The sequence below is a fragment of the Lissotriton vulgaris genome, chromosome 11 (assembly GCF_964263255.1).
Source record: "Lissotriton vulgaris chromosome 11, aLisVul1.2, whole genome shotgun sequence".
Taxonomy (NCBI): domain Eukaryota; kingdom Metazoa; phylum Chordata; class Amphibia; order Caudata; family Salamandridae; genus Lissotriton; species Lissotriton vulgaris.
In genome coordinates this window covers 943,521,926-943,540,044 of record NC_141699.1, presented here as the reverse complement: position 1 = coordinate 943,540,044, position 18,119 = coordinate 943,521,926, and the positions used below count along the sequence as shown (strand labels likewise).

General features: G+C 44.2%; 1 protein-coding gene across 1 annotated transcript in view; it reads right to left on the bottom strand.

Moving 5' to 3' along the window:
- Positions 1-18,119, bottom strand: part of LOC147683722 (ceruloplasmin-like) — a 451,969-nt gene that overhangs the window by 174,555 nt on the left and 259,295 nt on the right. Inside the window, exon 8 of the mRNA XM_086944095.1 lies at positions 17,139-17,285. Within this exon, the coding sequence (XP_086800221.1) occupies positions 17,139-17,285 (147 nt within the window). The remainder of the gene's footprint in view (positions 1-17,138; positions 17,286-18,119) is intronic.

The window sequence follows — 18,119 nt, the reverse complement described above, 5'->3', positions numbered from 1 at the left end:
TCGCTTAGGAGCCTTGCTATTATCAAGGTTTATCTCCTAAGCGATAAAAATCGGCCGAAATGCATGAATATCGCTGTAAAGTCAGCGATATTCATGCATTACAGAGCAAATTCTCTTAGCCATGTTATCCACCTACCACTGGATAACATGGCTAAGAACAGCTCTGGACAGGCGTTAGCTTTTGGAGATAATTGCGCTTAGCGCGATTATTTCCAAAAGTTGGTAATAGGAGATAGAGAAGTTGGCGACTGTTTCCAGTCGCTAACATCTTAGCGCACCCACTTTGCATGTCATTAGCGATAATTATCGCTGACATGCAAAGTGGGCACCTAAATGCCCGCTATCTCCTACTAGCTGTCGCTAACTGGTGTTAGCGACAGCTAGGTAATAGGGCGATAAAATGATCGCTGCTTTAGCAGGAAAAAATTCCCGCTAAAGCGGCGATAAGGCCCTTGGTAATATGCCCCTTAATTCACAGATGCTATGGAGCAAAGATATCAATGCTGAAATCATTCTGCTGGTGCAATGGTGGCCACAGATTGAGCCTGAAAGGCTTGCAGCAGATGCAGCCACATGAACCCTTTACAGATGGACCACCAAACTTTACCTGAGGTGAAGAAAACTAAACAAGTTGGTAAATCACCAAGACTAGGGGTTATGTTTTCCTTTGAACACCATGGATACCTACCATGTCAACCTCCTGGCCTTAAGAACATGGCAACAGAGAGTCTCCCCAAAAAGAAGAGTCTGGAGAAGCAAGGATGGGATCCACCGGCACCTGTCTGTGGTGCCAAAAATCCAGGGAATGGGAAACAACTCTATTATCAGACCCATGAAATGTCTAGCTGATTTATTGTCCTTACCCTATTCTTCTCCTTCATGGGAGAAGTCATTCATCTGGCTTCTAAAGCCACAGCAGAGTGGCCCGCAGTAGAGTTCCCCACCATTGTAATGATGTCTCCTTCTCAGAGTGACTTCCATCTCAGCTCACCATCACAGTGTAGGTGGCCCTTTCAAAGTTCAGTGTGGATGTAATATTTTACAATGGTTTTGGGGGAAGAAGTATGTCCTCTATAGTTTAGGATTCTGGAGTATGTGCTGCAGTGAAATATTTGTAGGTTTTTGTGGTTTTTGTGTTGAGCTCCTTTTCCTCGCATCTCCTGCTCTTCATTACTGACCATGTCTGAGTCACAGAGGCCTGAAAGCCTAAGAATATTCTAACCTGTGAAAGCATCCAGTAGATTCAAAGCTAGGTGGCAAATATTAGAACACAATAACAGATAAGCGACTGCAACATCATTATCCCCGAGGGATTGTGGCTCTGATAGCATCCAACCATAAAACAGAACTGAAGCCACTTTCATCACCAAACCTCATGAAGCAAATGAGAAACCTTACAATTGTGTTGGATAGATGGTAGAGTTCCACTGGAGAGAAGAAATCCATGTTGCCACCTACTGGATAGTAACTTTGCATGGGAGTCAGGGGAACTTGTTATTGCATAAAGAGAGCTAAGTTACAATTGAGAGAATCTGACTCTGAAGAAGCCTGATTGGCAAGTATTCATAGGCCGGTTGGAACTGCTTCCCCCTTGACTCTGCAGTAGTTATTCATACCCTCGTGTAGATGAAAACATCACCTAAAGCCAATGCAACTGGAAGTCGAGGCATTTTTGCATCTGTCCACAGGTCGTAGTGGCAGATGAAGCACTATTATAGTGCCTCATTCTTGATCTCATACGATGAGGTCCAGATATCTTTCACTGGCTTGCATCTATCCACGCCTACTGGTGGCTCTTCTAGCACTAGAGTGACTCTTGTATTTCCAATGGAAAATAACACTTACTCTTATGTACAGGTGCCAAGGCAGGAGGAAAAAACATGTAACGTACCAAACAGTAGTAAGCATGCTGACACTATTATGTTGCTTCTTATTTGCATTACTCGCCAGCGAGGAGAGTGAGATGGTTATGATGTTTAATTGAATACATTTCTGATGTACCTCACTCAATTCTCTATTGATAATCGATTAATTAAAATCATTACATGTGGGCAGCCAAGTTTAGGCGGTTACCCATAGATGCTAATAAGCGACAGTGATTAGCAGCATACCATCACAGAGATATTTTTGTTTTAGAAGAGTGCATTGACATGTAATCGTATGCGAAGTGCTGCGGGCTAGTACATTGAAAGTGCGTCTTTGTTGCTGAGTGAACATGGAAAGGAAGTGCAAAAAGGGAACTAGTTAGTCCCTGAACATAATGCTTAGCAGGAGAGTTCCTAGGGGTGTGCGTCTCGATGATCTGTTGACTTGGCTCCGCTGTGGGCCAACTGAGATGAATTTAGGTGTTGAGCAGTTTGGTGCAGTATTCTTATGGTGCCTGGTTCACAGACCCCGGCGAAAGTTATTATGTAGCTCTTTGATGAAGTTTCTGTACTCAGGGGCAGTTAGCCAAGGCTTTGTTGTTTCTTCAATATTAACAATACGGTGGGGTTGGGGCCCAAGGGAGTTTAAAGACCAAGCTTTGACACGTTCCCTCGTACAACTCATAAACACAAAAGGTATCGAAGGGTCTACAGAAAATGCCTGGAGTGAAAGAAACACCTAATACAGACACTACGTCTATCCTAATCTCCTAGATGGGTTACCTAACCTCAAAAGGAGGGGGGGCGGTCAAAAGATACCCATCAGTCACCACACGGATCCGCCCTTCATCATTTGGGATTTTTTTTTGACCCAAAGGTGGGACACCTGCCTCTAAAGAATGAGGATAAGATGGAGATAGCCCTCATCTAATCGGCTAGATGTCAATGGAATCCTACCAATCTGAGTTTGAGGATAGGATGACTAATGTTGCAGTGCAGATAAATCAAATGTGAGAAAAAGGTGAGTTTAAAATTGGGTGAGGGAGTAGTGAAAAAGTTTTATTCTGGTGTGACTCACTCCTCTAATGTTAAAAAGTCATAGGCAGCCTATAGATATTGCTGCCCAGGTGTAAAAGGTTAGGGAACCCATCTAGGAGATTAGGATAGATGTAGTGTCTGTATTAGGTGTTTCTTTCACTCCAGGCATTTTCTGTAGACCCTTTGATACCTTTTGTGTTTATTCGTTGTTTCTTCACCTAGGGTGTGTCAGTTACAGTTCATTTTCTGCTTACTGGGCTGTGGTGTGTGCATCCGGGTAAGGCTCTCAACTGACTTGGTATCTTGACTCCACTGTAGTTCTCGTTTCCATTCTTGGGGTTAATTAATCGGGGCTTGGGTGTTCTTCTCCAGGAGTGTTGCAGTTCCTTTCCTTTTTCTGCTCACTCAGGTCAGCTGTATGTAGCACGGATTGAATGTTGTTGGTGAATTTTCCTAGTCTTGCAAGAGTTTGTGCAGTGTTGTTAGCAAAGCACAGTTTGGATACATCCTTGCAGCGTCCAGGGCCATTGCTTCAGCAGAGTGGGATTAAGATGCGAAGTTGATCGTTGATGAGGTAGGGACAGCAACATACCAGATGTAACCAAGACTCTTGGTGGTAGTCGCAGAGACTGCAAGATGAGTGTCCATCCCTCCATCAATATTAAGTAAATTCTTTAATTTGCTTCATTTTAATAACAAATCAATAAGCAATATTGCAACGATGAAACCATCCTAATCTATTCAGAGATGCAGCTATGGTGTCGCTGGAGGCACCGCTATGCTACTGAGCCAGTTATTGTTTTTCAATCATTGTGGGACTGTGATTATACTGGTGTGCTGAGTGGGGGACGGGGGCTTTTTTAATTCCTTTATACAACTTTTATTGAAGAACGGAGCGTATGTTCAAGTGCCACACGCCTGCTTGAGTTAGCCGTGCAATGTTCTGTCGATCAGCCCAACAAGCAGCAGCTGTGGCGAGGATGTGCACCAGTTGTGTGCAGCAGGCGTGCCTAAGACAAGCCCGTCTGCGCCCCTCGGCATCCGGATGGGGCCAGGAACCCTGCATCCTGCCAGCCAGCAAGAAACAACTATCATCAATTAGGCTGGTTTGCCCAAAAGTGTGTTTGGCCTCCATGGACCCTCTGGCATGCCCATTCAGTTGCCATCACTGTAACTTTACTACAAAGGTTGAGATAATTGTCACATGACTTCCGAAGGAAACGCTACTGGCTCCCACAACCATCCCAGTATTGTAGGCAGGACACCAAGGAGTATCCCCGGATTCTTCAATATTCACTGCAGATCCCTTTTTACTTTTTATGGGATCATGACCCGTATGTGGTGTTTGGAACTGAAACTTGGTTTCATGAGGCATCCCTATGGAATATTATGACTGCACTTCCATCCAACTAAACTATTACTAAAAGGGATCGGCTGGATTGGGTAGGTGGTGGGAGTTTCATCATTTTTAAGAATATCTATCATGGCAAAATACAGGAGCTTCCCATCACCGACCCCAAAGGCCTGTTGTTTTCATTAGGTCTTACGCAAGAATTTAGAATATCGGGGGCCCTAATTTATCGCTCACCTGGATATGCTGGGATATGCTGCATACTAGTGGCAGGCTTACAGGCCCCCTACATTCTGAAATGTGCAAACTGTATACATAGAGGTGACCTAAACATTCGCCTTGAAGCCCCCTTGAGCAATGTGGTGGCAGCTTTCACTGAGGACATGCCTGTGCTAAGTTTACACTTGACTAATTTAGCAGCAACCTATGAAGCAGGATACCTCCTTGACCCTATCTTTTCTAATATAAAGGATTCCACCACAGACCCTCCACTGCCTTAACTCTGGTCAGATCATCTGACTGTTCCTTCCTGTCAGAAACCAGGACACTATTTTTGTAACAGAAAGGAGCAAATCTCAAAACTGGGTTAAATTGCAGGAAGATATAGCTGACACTACGCAAAAAGCAATGGAGAAATGGAATGAATGTCTAGATACCCCTTTAACGGAAAAAGAATGGGCTATAACTGGAGCATTGACAGGCTTACTAACACCCAATGGGAACGTACGTATACTGGATTTTAAATATCTTCATCAGACCTACTGTATGCCTGCATGGCTCTGCAGGTATGGCCTACTTATAGACTCCAGGTGTCAACACTGAAACGCTGAAAACGCAGATTTTATACACCTTGCATGGTCTTGCACGGTAGTGGCGGATTATTGGGTGAAGGTAACACAAATATTGGGTAATATGGTAGACACAAATATTGAATGTAATGTTTGCACATGTCTGTTAGGCCTGGTGCCAGATGTACGCGCTGTTAAGCGCACATTTTGTGCAATTGCATTACTCCTAGCCAAACATAGAATATCACTGGGCTGGGGTAGTAGAAAGGCTCCGAGGGTCAAGCACTGGATTCAAGATTTGGGTTATTGTAAAGACCCCCTGCAAACTTATGAGGAAGAGTTACCTGCGGGTTCGAGACCTAGAGATTACTGGAAATATTTAATAGAATACCTGAAAACGTACAACGTTGACTAACTGTATAAATCAGCTGCACTACTGTGAATTATCTTTATGGATAACACTGTATAGTCGCATCTGGATGATGGATGTTGTTATGCAACGATCTGTATGTTAATTTCTGTTTGACATTGTATGTCTTCGTAAATGCAAATAAAAAAAATTAAAACATCTCAAAACTGGGTTAGACTAGCCATCTCTGCCTTCAATGCACAACTACGCTGCACCATTCCTGACCTAGAACACAAAGTTGCCTTAGACAAACCTATGTGGATCAGTGGATAATGAATTCTGTGGAGGTAACTCTGTCTGTAACAGCGAGGTCCTCACAGAGAATCCATCCGCCGGCTCCATGGTTCAGTGAAACTTTACGATTAGAGAAAACATTATGCAAGGTCTTAGAAAGAGACTGCGGGAAATCATACAATGTGGGTCTAAAAGCAGAGCATTACCACTGGCTCTGCAAGGTCGCTAAGGGGCATTTATTCTGATCAAATTGCTAATGCCCAAAATTAACATAAGACGCTGTTTAATGTAGTCAAGGAACTTTGGGACTGAACAAAAATATCTTCCACTCCTTTACTGTCCAGAACAAGTGAGAAGAATTGGCCAAATTCTTTGATAAAAAAAGGCAGCCGGCATTCATTCACATTCACATATGCTCCTAAGGCAGACACACAGTCGTACAGAACTATCATTTGTATTTATACTGAGGAAAGCAGCTCAGGGAGGGTGGATAACCCGCCTAACATGTCCCTGGATGATCAGACAATTGAACTGCTGCCCCTGCTGGATCTCTCGTCATTTTTATCCATACTAATGGTTGATTAAATCTGATTCTACACTGAACCCACTCCCGCTACAATAACTTAGTTCTCTTGACCCCGATTTACTCCTACAAGTGGTTGGATTTTTGAATTCCTAACCCAGAGAAGGGCACATTCCAGCAGCTTGGAAACATGCAATGGTCTTACCACTGCTAAAAAAGCCCAAACTTGACCCCACTAGTTTGTCTAGTTTCAGACCAATTTCAATGCTGCCTATTCTCTGTAAGATCCTGGAGAAACATGTTAACTTGCAGCTTCCAATTTTTGTGGAGGAGCACAACGATCTGCATCCGTCTCAGTCAGGCTTCAGGACAGGGCACAGCATGCAATCTGTCCTCCTAGGGAACATCTTAGACGGCTCCCGGATAAGGGTGGTAGAGCCGCACTGATTTGATTAGATCTAAGTGCGGTTTTTGACACTGTCTGCCATTCCACTCTCCTGAAAAGGCTCATATTATTAGGTTTTCAGGGCACAGCACTATCTTGGTTGACCTAGTTTCTTGAAAATTGATCATTTCAGGTCATCTGTGGGAGTGCTAGATCAGAATCTCATGCCCATGCCTGTGGCGTTCCTCCGCACTTGGCCTTAAGTCGCACACTTTTTAATATCTATGTACGCCCTCTTGCGGAGGTAGTGGAAAGCTGTGGGCTTACCTTGATCCTGTGTGCAGACAACACATAGATTATTGTCAGGCTAGTAACCACTTTTCCACGGGAGCGAAGAAGAATCCCTACACCTTCAAGGCACAGAAGCAAGAATGCGAATAGATACACACTCCTGTCTACTGTCCCCTAAAAGTATGAGGGAATTTACCCTAGGAGTGTCCACCACTCTCCTCATATGAGGGGGTATGCAGGGTACAGCAGGAGTCGTAGGTGGATGTCCAGGCTAGAAGACAAAATAGGCAATACATACAATATATCCCTACTTCACTAACCTGCATACAGGAAACATTGACATGCGTGATTATTCAGGTGTGCTTACCCCAACTGTAGATTAGGCGGACTGTATCGAAAAGTTCAATAAAGGTAAGCAGGATACTCAGTATTGGGATATGGGGAGTAGAACTCTCGAGGGACATTCACACCAGACAAAAACGTAAACAAAATGAAGGGATGTGAGGAGCACCGGCCGGCTGTTTGTGGGCAGAAACAGCGGAGCAGCACACACACACACGGGGAGAGACACTCGGCCCTAAAAGGAGGCAAGGGCGGAGCGCTCTTGCTCAAAGGAGGTATTAAACAGCAAATTACTCACCCGGTACATACCATACATACAGAGTAAGAAAAGAAAGGAACCGAGCGAAATAACGCCCGCAAAATGCGTGAGCAAAGTAAGGGGAGTCGCGATAATATTCTCACGTCAAAAATCAAGAAATGCCGTCGCTCTGCAAAGACACGCTCACAAGGTATACGTCCAGCCAGCAGCTGCAGGGTCAGGGAATGAAGGCACCAAAGCGGGAAGGGGTCCAAGGAGCCACGAAGAAATCCAAAGGACGCCACAGAGACCTCGAGCCAGGAACCATGAAGTGAAGAGGGGGCGTGGTACCGGAACAGTAAGCCAAGCAAAGGCTACGTTCTGCCGTGCCTCTTTTCTCAGCTAAGAGAGCGTCTAAAAATAAACAGCTGTTTAGTCTAGGGACCTGGGAAAAAGACCACAGCCCAGCAATCTCGCATGTCAAGGTGCTTAATTCCTAACAGTACCCCTCCTCAAAGGTCTATTCAGAGGACCAGGCTTAGCAGGATGAAGTCTGTGGAATTGCCGAATCAATCTTGTTGCATGTATGTTTTCTGCAGGTTCCCATGACCTATCCTCTGGGGGGTATCCTACCCAATCTATGAGGTACTGGAGTTTGCCTCTTGTTTTCCGGGAATCTAGAATGTTTCCCACTTCGTATTCAGCTTCTCCGTCAATCTGTATCGGTGGAGGAGGGATTTCAGGGACAATAGACGGGATATATTCTTTTAACAAGGAGCTGTGGAAAACAGGATGTATTTTCATGCAAGAGGGTAGTTGCAACTTCAGGGTGACAGGGGATATGACTTTCTCAATGGGGAAGGGACCTATAAACCTGGGTTGGAGTTTTTTCGATCCTTCCATCCTTAGATTTCGGGTGGACAACCACACTTTTTCGCCTATTGTATACATGGGTTCGGGTCTTCGGTGTTTATCCGCTTGTCTTTTCATTGCTTCCTTGGCCTTACCTAACTCTGTCTTTGCTGTTTCCCATACTTGCTTGTTTTGGGCATGGTGTTCATCTAGGGAAGGCACTGAGGAGTCTTTGGGAGGGATCGTAATAGGGATCATCCTAGGGTGTTGTGCTTGCACAAAGAAAAAAGGGGAGATAGGTGTAGCTGAATGGTTAGAATTATTGTAGGCGAATTCAGCCAAGGGTAAGGCTTGGACCCAGGTGGATGGAAGTGAAGTCAATAAACAACGTAAAAATTGTTCTATGGTTTGATTGGTCCTTTCTGTTTGTCCATCAGTTTGGGGGTGATAAGCAGTGGATAATCTGTGATCTATCCCCAGCATAGAACACAATCCCCTACAGAACTTAGAGACAAACTGTGGACCTCTGTCTGAGATTATGACCGTGGGTAAACCATGTAATTTGACAATGTCTCTAAGGAAGACAGATGCTAGTTCTTTGGAGGAAGGTACTTTCTTCAGAGGGAAGAAATGACCCATTTTGGACAGTAAATCAACAATCACATAGATCGTGGTAAAACCTTGACAAGAGGGCAAATCCGTCATGAAATCCATGCTAATCGTGTGCCAAGGATGAGGAGGAATGGCTATGTTTGTCCTGTGGGAGCACAATGCGACGCCTTTTGGCGAGCGCAAGTGGCACAAGCTTGGACATATGCTTCTACCTCCTTGAACATAGACTCCCACCAAAACCACCTGTTGCATAAGTCATAAGTTTTCCTAATGCCTGGATGACCAGCCAAGGTGCTACTATGACACCATTCTATGATTGTCAATCTCAACTCTGAAGCAGGGACAAACAATTTGTCATCATGATAGAACAATCCTTCTCTAATGGTGTGTAGAGGATCCTTCAACCATTCTTCCTGTGACGAATCTAAGAGAAGATGTTTGATTTGTTCCAGAAGGTTATGATCTTTTTCCCCCACTCCCAGTATTTTGTTTTCAGGTATTATAGGACGGGGTTGTTCTTGTTCCAAATATGTGTCATGACCCAGCCTGGACAAGGCATCAGCTTTTCCTTGCTGTACCCCTGGGCGATAGGTGATTACAAAGTCATATTCGCTAAAGAATAATAACCACCGCATTTGCCTGGACGTGAGGGCTCTAGCTGATTTGAAAAACTGTAGATTCTTGTGGTCCGAATAAATAGTGACAACATGTGGGGATCCTAGTAAATGATGCCTCCACTCTTGGAAGGATAATTTGATAGCTAACAATTCTCTTTCACCTATAGTGTAATTTCTCTCCCCTGGCAATAGGGTTTTAGAAAAATATGCTATAGGATGCATGTGTCCTGTCTCAGGGTCTCTCTGTGAAAGTATGCCTCCCACCGCGTATTGAGAGGCATCCGCCTCCACAAAAAAAGGTTGAGTATTGTCGGCATGATGAAGGATCGGAGCGGAAGTGAACTGGGTCTTTAAGTCACAAAAGGCTCTTTCTGCTTCACTCGACCAGTGAAAAGGTACTCCTTTTTTCAGGAGTCTAGTTATTGGTGCTATAGTATCAGAGAAATGATTAATAAACCGCCGATAAAAATTGGCGAATCCTAGGAATGATTGTATTTCCTTCACCGAAGTAGGGCTTTTCCAGTTCACCAAGGCCTCAATTTTCTTGGGATCCATCTGCAGGCCATTAGGTTTGATAGTAAAGCCCAAAAAATCCACTTCAGTAGTGTGAAACATACTTTTGTCCAATTTGGCGAACAACTGATTTTCCTTTAGTTTGGTAAGAATCTTTCGTACGTGTTCCACGTGGTCTTTCTCATTCTGCGAAAATATAAGGATATCGTCAATAGAGACGATAACAAAGATGTCGATATATTCACGCAGGATGTCATTGATAAAGTACTGGAACGCAGCCGGTGCGTTGCACAGACCGAATGGCATCACACAATACTCATAGAGCCCAAAGTTGGTGCGGAATGCGGTCTTCCATTCATCGCCATGTTTGACGCATATTAAATGGTAAGCACCTCTGAGATCAATCTTAGTGAAGATTTTTGCTCCTTTTATCTGTTCCAGAAGGACTGGAATCAGAGGCAGAGGGTACTTGTTTTTTATTGTAATTTTATTCAAGGCTCTGTAATCAAGGCATGCCCTGAGACCGCCTTCCCTTTTATCAATAAAAAACAAAGGAGAAGACACGGGGGAAGTAGAATGTCGGATAAAGCCTTTCGCTAGCATCTCATCCAAATAGTTTTTTAGATAGTCGTTTTCTGCAGGAGTTAAAGCATAAATCCGACTACTGGGAAAATCTGCACCTGGAATCAAGTCAATTCTACAATCGTAACTCCTGTGAGGAGGTAATTTGGTTGCTTCTTGTTCACTGAACACCTCTTCAAAGTCTGCATATTGTTCAGGCACTTTCAGGTCTTGTCCTGTTTGGACTGCGCAGTATAAGGGGAGTTCAGGTTCTCGAGCTTCTAAGTAACAATGGGCTTTACAATACGGGGACATCAAGGTAACTGTTCTTTTGACCCAGTCTATAACGGGATTGTGTACTTGTAACCAGGGCACTCCCAAAATCATACCAAAATTAGGAGCGTCTATGAGATCAAAAACAAGACTTTCTGAATGCCCATTATTAAAAACAATAACTACAGGCGGGGTTTGATAACTTATCATCCCTGAAGACAACTCGGACCCATCTACTGCCCAGATGGATTCAGGCTGGGGTTTTGCAACAAAAGACAGTCCCAACTGTGTAGCAAGTTTGATATCAAAGAAGTTTCCTGTTGCTCCTGAATCAAGAAGGACAGACATAGTGAATTGCTTGTTACAACTGTACGTGAGTGTAATGGGTAGTGTGAAATGTTTGACTACATGTGTTTTGTTGATGAAGATCTGATGAGGGATGTAGCTTGAGGAAGTGACCTCTCTATTCCTCAAGCTTGCTAGTTTTCCGAACTGGAAAGACTGCTAGCCGATAGTCTGGGTGTTTTAGGACGAACTGGACAGTCTTTAGCATAGTGGCAAACCCTTTCCACAGTACAAGCATAAGTTTAATTTTCGTCGCTTCTCTTTTTCCTCTGTGGATAAAGGACCATGTATGCCCCCGATTTGCATGGGTTCAGGGACATCTTTTTGTACTGGTTTCTCAACTTTAGGTAAAAGAAACCTAGGTACAATGTTTCGTGTTCTTTCCCCTTTCCTTTCATGCAATAGATGATCCAATTTGACTACAAGATCAATAAAAGAGGCGCAATCTTCAGGGGGTTCACTATTTGTGAGAGTAAGTCTTTTAAGTCATCCCCCAACCCACGATAAAACAAAGAAGTTCGCTTGTCATCTGGCCAATGTGTTTCCGCCACCAAACGATTGAAGTTGATAATGTAAGACAAGAGATCTTTAGAGCCTTGCTTTAGATTGAGCAGTTCAGTATCGCTTGCTTGCATATAGGAATGTTTGGCAAAGAGACTTCTCATTTTTTCCTTAAAGAGATCTAAATCATATAGCGCTGGATCATTGTTCTGGACTAAGGGAACCGCCCATTCTGCTGCATTCCCTGCAAGATAGGAAATTATAAAGGCTACCTTGGCTGAGTCATCAGGAAAAGATGCAGTCTTACACAAAAAATGGAGTTGGCATTGGTTCATGAAAACGTTGTATTTGGTGCTATCCCCTGTAAACCGTTCAGGAATGGCTAGTGGAACAGGATTAGGGGTATTCACAGTGACTTGAACAGGGGAGATGTGTGACTCGCCGCTAGCCCCTTGGTCTGTTTCAGGGGGAGGTAAGGTGAACCTAGCCGGTTGTATATAGTTTTTTCTGGTTTTGGGTATTGTGCCTGTGCTCTCTCTCCTGTTCTTAACTGATGCACTTCAGCTAAGAGTCTTTTATTCTCGACCCCCAATCTACCCACTTCTGACTGAAGGGCTACTAAGGCTGCAGTCATTTCTTCCATTGAATGAGCCTGGAGGTCTACAGGAATTGACGAAGGGTCAGGATCCATCTTCGCTCAGGGGAAGTGAAATTCGTGGGCTTGGCTTTCTGTCAGGCTAGTAACCACTTTTCCACGGGAGCGAAAAAGAATCCCTACACCTCCAAGACACAGAAGCAAAAATGCGAATAGATACACACTCCTGTCTACTGTCCCCTAAAAGTATGAGGGAATTTACCCTAGGAGTGTCCACCACTGTCCTCATACGATACGAGGGGGTATGCAGGGTACAGCAGGAGTCTTAGGTGAATGTCCAGGCTAGAAGACAAAATAGGCAATACATACAATATATCCTTACTTCACTAACCTGCATACAGGAAACATTGACATGCGTGATTATTCAGGTGTGCTTACCCCAACTGTAGATTAGGCAGACTGTATCGAAGAGTTCAATAAAGGTAAGCAGGATACTCAGTATTGGGATATGGGGAGTAGAACTCTCGAGGGACATTCACACCAGACAAAAACGTAAACAAAATGAAGGGATGTGAGGAGCACCGGCCGGCTGTTTGTGGGCAGAAACAGCAGAGCAGCACACACACACACACGAGGAGAGACACCTGGCCCTAAAAGGAGGCAAGGGCGGAGCGCTCTCGCTCAAAGGAGGTATTAAACAACAAATGACTCACCCGGTACATACCATACATACAGAGTAAGAAAAGAAAGGAACCGAGCGAAATAACGCCCGCAAAATGCGTGAGCAAAGTAAGGGGAGTCGCGATAATATTCTCGCGTCAGAAATCAAGAAATGCCGTAGCTCGGCAAAGACACGCTCACAAGGTATACGTCCAGCCAGCAGCTGCAGGGTCAGGGAATGAAGGCACCAAAGCGGGAAGGGGTCCAAGGAGCCACGAAGAAATCCAAAGGACGCCACGGAGACCTCGAGCCAGGAACCAGGAAGTGAAGAGGGGGCGTGGTACCGGAACAGTAAGCCAAGCAAAGGCTACGTTCTGCCGTGCCTCTTTTCTCAGCTAAGGGAGCGTCTAAAAATAAACAGCTGTTTGGTCTAGGGACCTGGGAAAAAGACCACAGCCCAGCAATCTTGCATGTCAAGGTGCTTAATTCCTAACGATTATCTTTGCGTTGTCATCTGCACGGGGACTTTGTACCGGATGTCTGGAATTTATGCTTTAGTATGATTTCGATTTGACTGAATACAAATGCGCTCAAGTTTAATGTCGAGAGGCTAAAGGTCTTGGGTAATCTGCCAGATTTGTCATCTAAAATTTAAAAAACTTGGCTTTTGGCTGGATGAGAGACTAACCATGATGCCAGAGGTGGCCAAAGTGGTAGCCAACTGCTTCACTGTACTGAGATGGGTTAAAAAGATCATTGATATAATACCTCCTGCAGGTCAAAAAAACTGTAATTCAAGCACTGAACTTGTCGGGAATAAGCGATGGGAACTTTATATACTTGGCAGCTGAGAAAGCAGTCATTTGGCGCATTCAAATAGTACAAAGTGCTGCAACAAGACTACCAAATATGCGTCTGATTTAAATCTGCTCTGGAAGCTCCACTGGTTGTCCATAGAGAAACAAATACAATTCAAAGTCTTGTGCTATATGCGCAAGGTATGATTTGGCATGGTCCCAAGATACAGCCAAGAGCTGGTGGTACCTAACCAACCCGAATGGCTGCTCTAGTTATCCAGACAGTCCCTCTGTAGCATGCCCAGAATCCACCAGCATGCATGGGGAGAGGGTAATTGTCAAATCATGGCCCAAAGTTATGGAACAACCCTCAAGAAACACAATGAAGCTGTTCATCCCTTCCTGAGTTTCGCTGGGATTAGAAGACCTGTCTGTTTTAGAACAGGACTCTTTTGTTTTCACGTTACCTGGATCGAGTACCGGGAAACCCCTTATGGTAGGAAACCCCTTTATAAGACGCACTAATAATGAAAATTATTATAAGACACAATAAAGTCTTATTTTTTCATGTTTATTTAGTTAATATTTATTTAACAGGCAGTGCACTTCAATTAAAGCAAGGCCTGAACTATTGCTTTGAGGTATATAACCAATAGACTATGCCTCATAGTGAAACCTAATAGTCAATAGTACAGGGGAAGGCAATAAAAAAATATTTAATGTCAAAATCGAAATCTGGGTAATTCAAACTAAATTGTTCACATTGTATTATATATCTCTAACTTTGAGCTACTTTGCATAAAGGGGGCGTCCCATGTTTGTGACATGGGTGTTACCATATACCTACCCAGGAGGATGGCCCATTTACACAGCGATACCAAAGGGGATGATGGATGGAGCGTTTGAGCAAATCAAACACTCACCCCCAGTCAACTGATCTGGGTTTAATCCACCATCGTTCTTTAGCTCACTCCACCACCCCAGTTCAGACATGGTCCTATGCAAATCAGTCTGACCCTGTGCCTCATGGGAACAGTCCAGCCCGAACTGCCAAGCCATGTCTTCCCTGAACCGGAAACAAGCATCCTGGGTTCATAACCATCATCAGCCAGGCTATCTTGAATCCAGTGGCAAAGTGAGCAAGGGACCCACGGCTGGGCATACCCTACCAACTTAGGGCGAACAAAGCGATACCAAAGGGGTCTCGCCGGGATGTTGATGTTACTCACTCGCGATCGCCAACTTGACGTTGAGGACCGTGAGCAAGCAAAAAATGCCCGCTATGCTACGCGTTTTTGCACTGTGCTACGTGCAATTAGTGTAGTGCATAGTACAGCAAACTACGCACGCTCTGCAAGCGTAGCGTAGTACTATGCCCAGAGTTAGCCGTTATTAGGTTTGTGACTGATGCTTTGTACTAAGTGCACTCTGACCAGTAGTTGATGGTTGTCCTCACTAACTGTGATTTATGTGCTGATTATGAAAGTGGCCTGATTGGCCTGATGATTTATGTAACCCCTGTAAATTCATGACAAGTGCCCGGTGGCACAGGGTATATATGTGATTATGTTCGAATGTGTTTTATGGATAATACAAAGGCTATTTTTATATAACCTTGTGTGGAGTTTCCTTTGTGGTGTGCCTACTGTGTCACTGCTGTGTGAGTGTGTTACGCAAACACTTTACATATTGCCTTTGGGATAAGGTTGACTGCTCTGCCAAGCTACCAAGGGGGTGGGCAGGGGTTATCTTCAACGTGTAACTCCCTTGCCCTGACTAAAGTGGTGGTTTCTGCCTGTCTTAGGCGCATGCCCTAGCCAACCAGAAATCCCATTTCTAACAGACGTTGAATAGTAAGGGACATTTTACTGGATTAACTTTGGAACTTGATGGATGCAGTTAAACCCAAACTATAAGTGAAATGATATTGGGACTCAAACAGGTTTACCATTATTGGCAGACATAAAGAAATTTCACATGTATATGCCATATTATTTCTCATAAGATGCAGTGTGACATTTGTTAATATCTAATCACGTATTGCACAGGTAGGCATCCATGATTTATCAGTGTACCATGGGATGGCCATCCAGAGAAACCCACCTACAGCAATTGTAAGAACTGTAAAATGACCATTGAATAAATGATGGACCCTACCTGAGATAAGCACCTGACTACTTTACCCCCATGAGCTATCCTTGCCCTTAAGTTTAATTAAAGGGGTTGTGTGCACACTGAATGGCACCCATCAACACCGTGCCTATTCCCTAGGGAATTATAATGCAAAACAAACAACAGCAAAGGTGCACCACAAAAAATGAACCAGTGGGTATAAACGATGTTTAAGCAACCATAAGAAGAAAATTCCTCAGAGATATTTAGAGTTCTTCTTTCAATCTTTATTTTTCAATCGGTATAAAAGCACAAACAGCCGACGCGTTTCGTCCCAACATGGGACTTCTTCAGGGCTTATGAATTGGTTGGACGTCGCATGTGTAAGTAAACTTGTGAAGCAGCGTGGTCCTGGGGTAACCTTCCGGGCTTGTGTGATCCTGTTCTCTATTGGATTGCTCCGAGGCTGAGTATTTAATTTGGTTTCTAGGTATAAGCTTTTCTTGGTTAGCAGATGAAGCAGTATCTAAGGAATATGTGGGTGGTGTGGAAGATCATGTCACCTCGCTCATACAGGGAACTCAGTTCGTTTGCTGAGTCTGAGAGAGAGCTGGTGTGAGACTGGAGGTCCTATTCGTCCATTGGGAGAGGGAGTGGGCACTGTGTCCCAGTAGGCCGTTTTTAATATACCGGCCGGCACCCATCCACAGCCCTCGTCCCGGAAGAACACCCGTGGCGACCTCAGCAAACGAACTGAGTTCCCTGTATGAGCGAGGTGACATGATCTTCCACACCACCCACATATTCCTTAGATACTGCTTCATCTGCTAACCAAGAAAAGCTTATACCTAGAAACCAAATTAAATACTCAGCCTCGGAGCAATCCAATAGAGAACAGGATCACACAAGCCCGGAAGGTTACCCCAGGACCACGCTGCTTCACAAGTTTACTTACACATGCGACGTCCAACCAATTCATAAGCCCTGAAGAAGTCCCATGTTGGGACGAAACGCGTCGGCTGTTTGTGCTTTTATACCGATTGAAAAATAAAGATTGAAAGAAGAACTCTAAATATCTCTGAGGAATTTTCTTCTTATGGTTGCTTAAACATCGTTTATACCCACTGGTTCATTTTTTGTGGTGCACCTTTGCTGTTGTTTGTTTTGTAAAATGACCATTATAGAGGCCTTAAATGTGTATCTATACCGCGTTACATTGAATGACACTGTGCTCACCTTCTGCCTTGACCTCGGTGTTGTATAGTGCACCTTCGCTGTTCTTGCTGTAGCTCACACCATGAGCCTGGATGCTGAAAGGATGGCTTGCCTTGTTTTTGAAAGTCACAATGAGGATATCTCCCACTTCCGCTTCTATGAATGGCCCTAGTAACAACAAAGCATCCATCGCCATTATGCATATACAAATTGGGTAGAATATTCAAAAACATAGTCCACCACGTATTATACTTACATACATACATGCAGACAAACAGTCCCCTAGACTTGTCAGAAGCTTTGGCGTGGCCAGGGGACAGAACGTTTGCAGGGCCACTCTCTGGTTTATGAACCAAGAAGCAATTTGTAGTTAGGGAGACAATTATTTTGATTTGGACCCCCGACTTGAGGTTCACAACTCCTTCAGTTTCACAGCCGTGGCTGCCACTAAGCCAGCAGCAGCATCTCGATTATTTCTTACCAAACTTCCAGTAGCAGAACAATAGCTCCCCCAGTCCACGTGGTGGTGGAGGGGGGCCTTGATCTCTAGGGGGCCCCCTCCAGCATTGGACAAGGGTGACAGGCCCTTGGCCTGAGAGCTCTTGCCTGGGTCCGGAGCATGGGGGGTGCACCACATTCACTTAGCAGGCGGGCCCCCATAAGTTTTTTTATGCAAATGCAGACTTCATGTTAAAGTTATCCACAGAAGCATTTATGACACCTTTCATTATAAAGTATACCCACATGTCCCTTCTGATACTGGCAGATATTGACATTAAAACCAAAAGCGAATTTATTGAATGGCCAACGTTCTGAATGGTATAACATGCTATCACATCTTTACTCCAGGCTAATTAAAAGCAATGATTTGAAATACTCACATAATGAATTCACCCACCTGCTCACACATTCACTACTTTGTTTACGCACTAGCGGGTCATAGAAGTGCGCTGACTAAGGTTTAAAAGCGCAAATGGATTGTATGCTGCATTGGGGACTCAC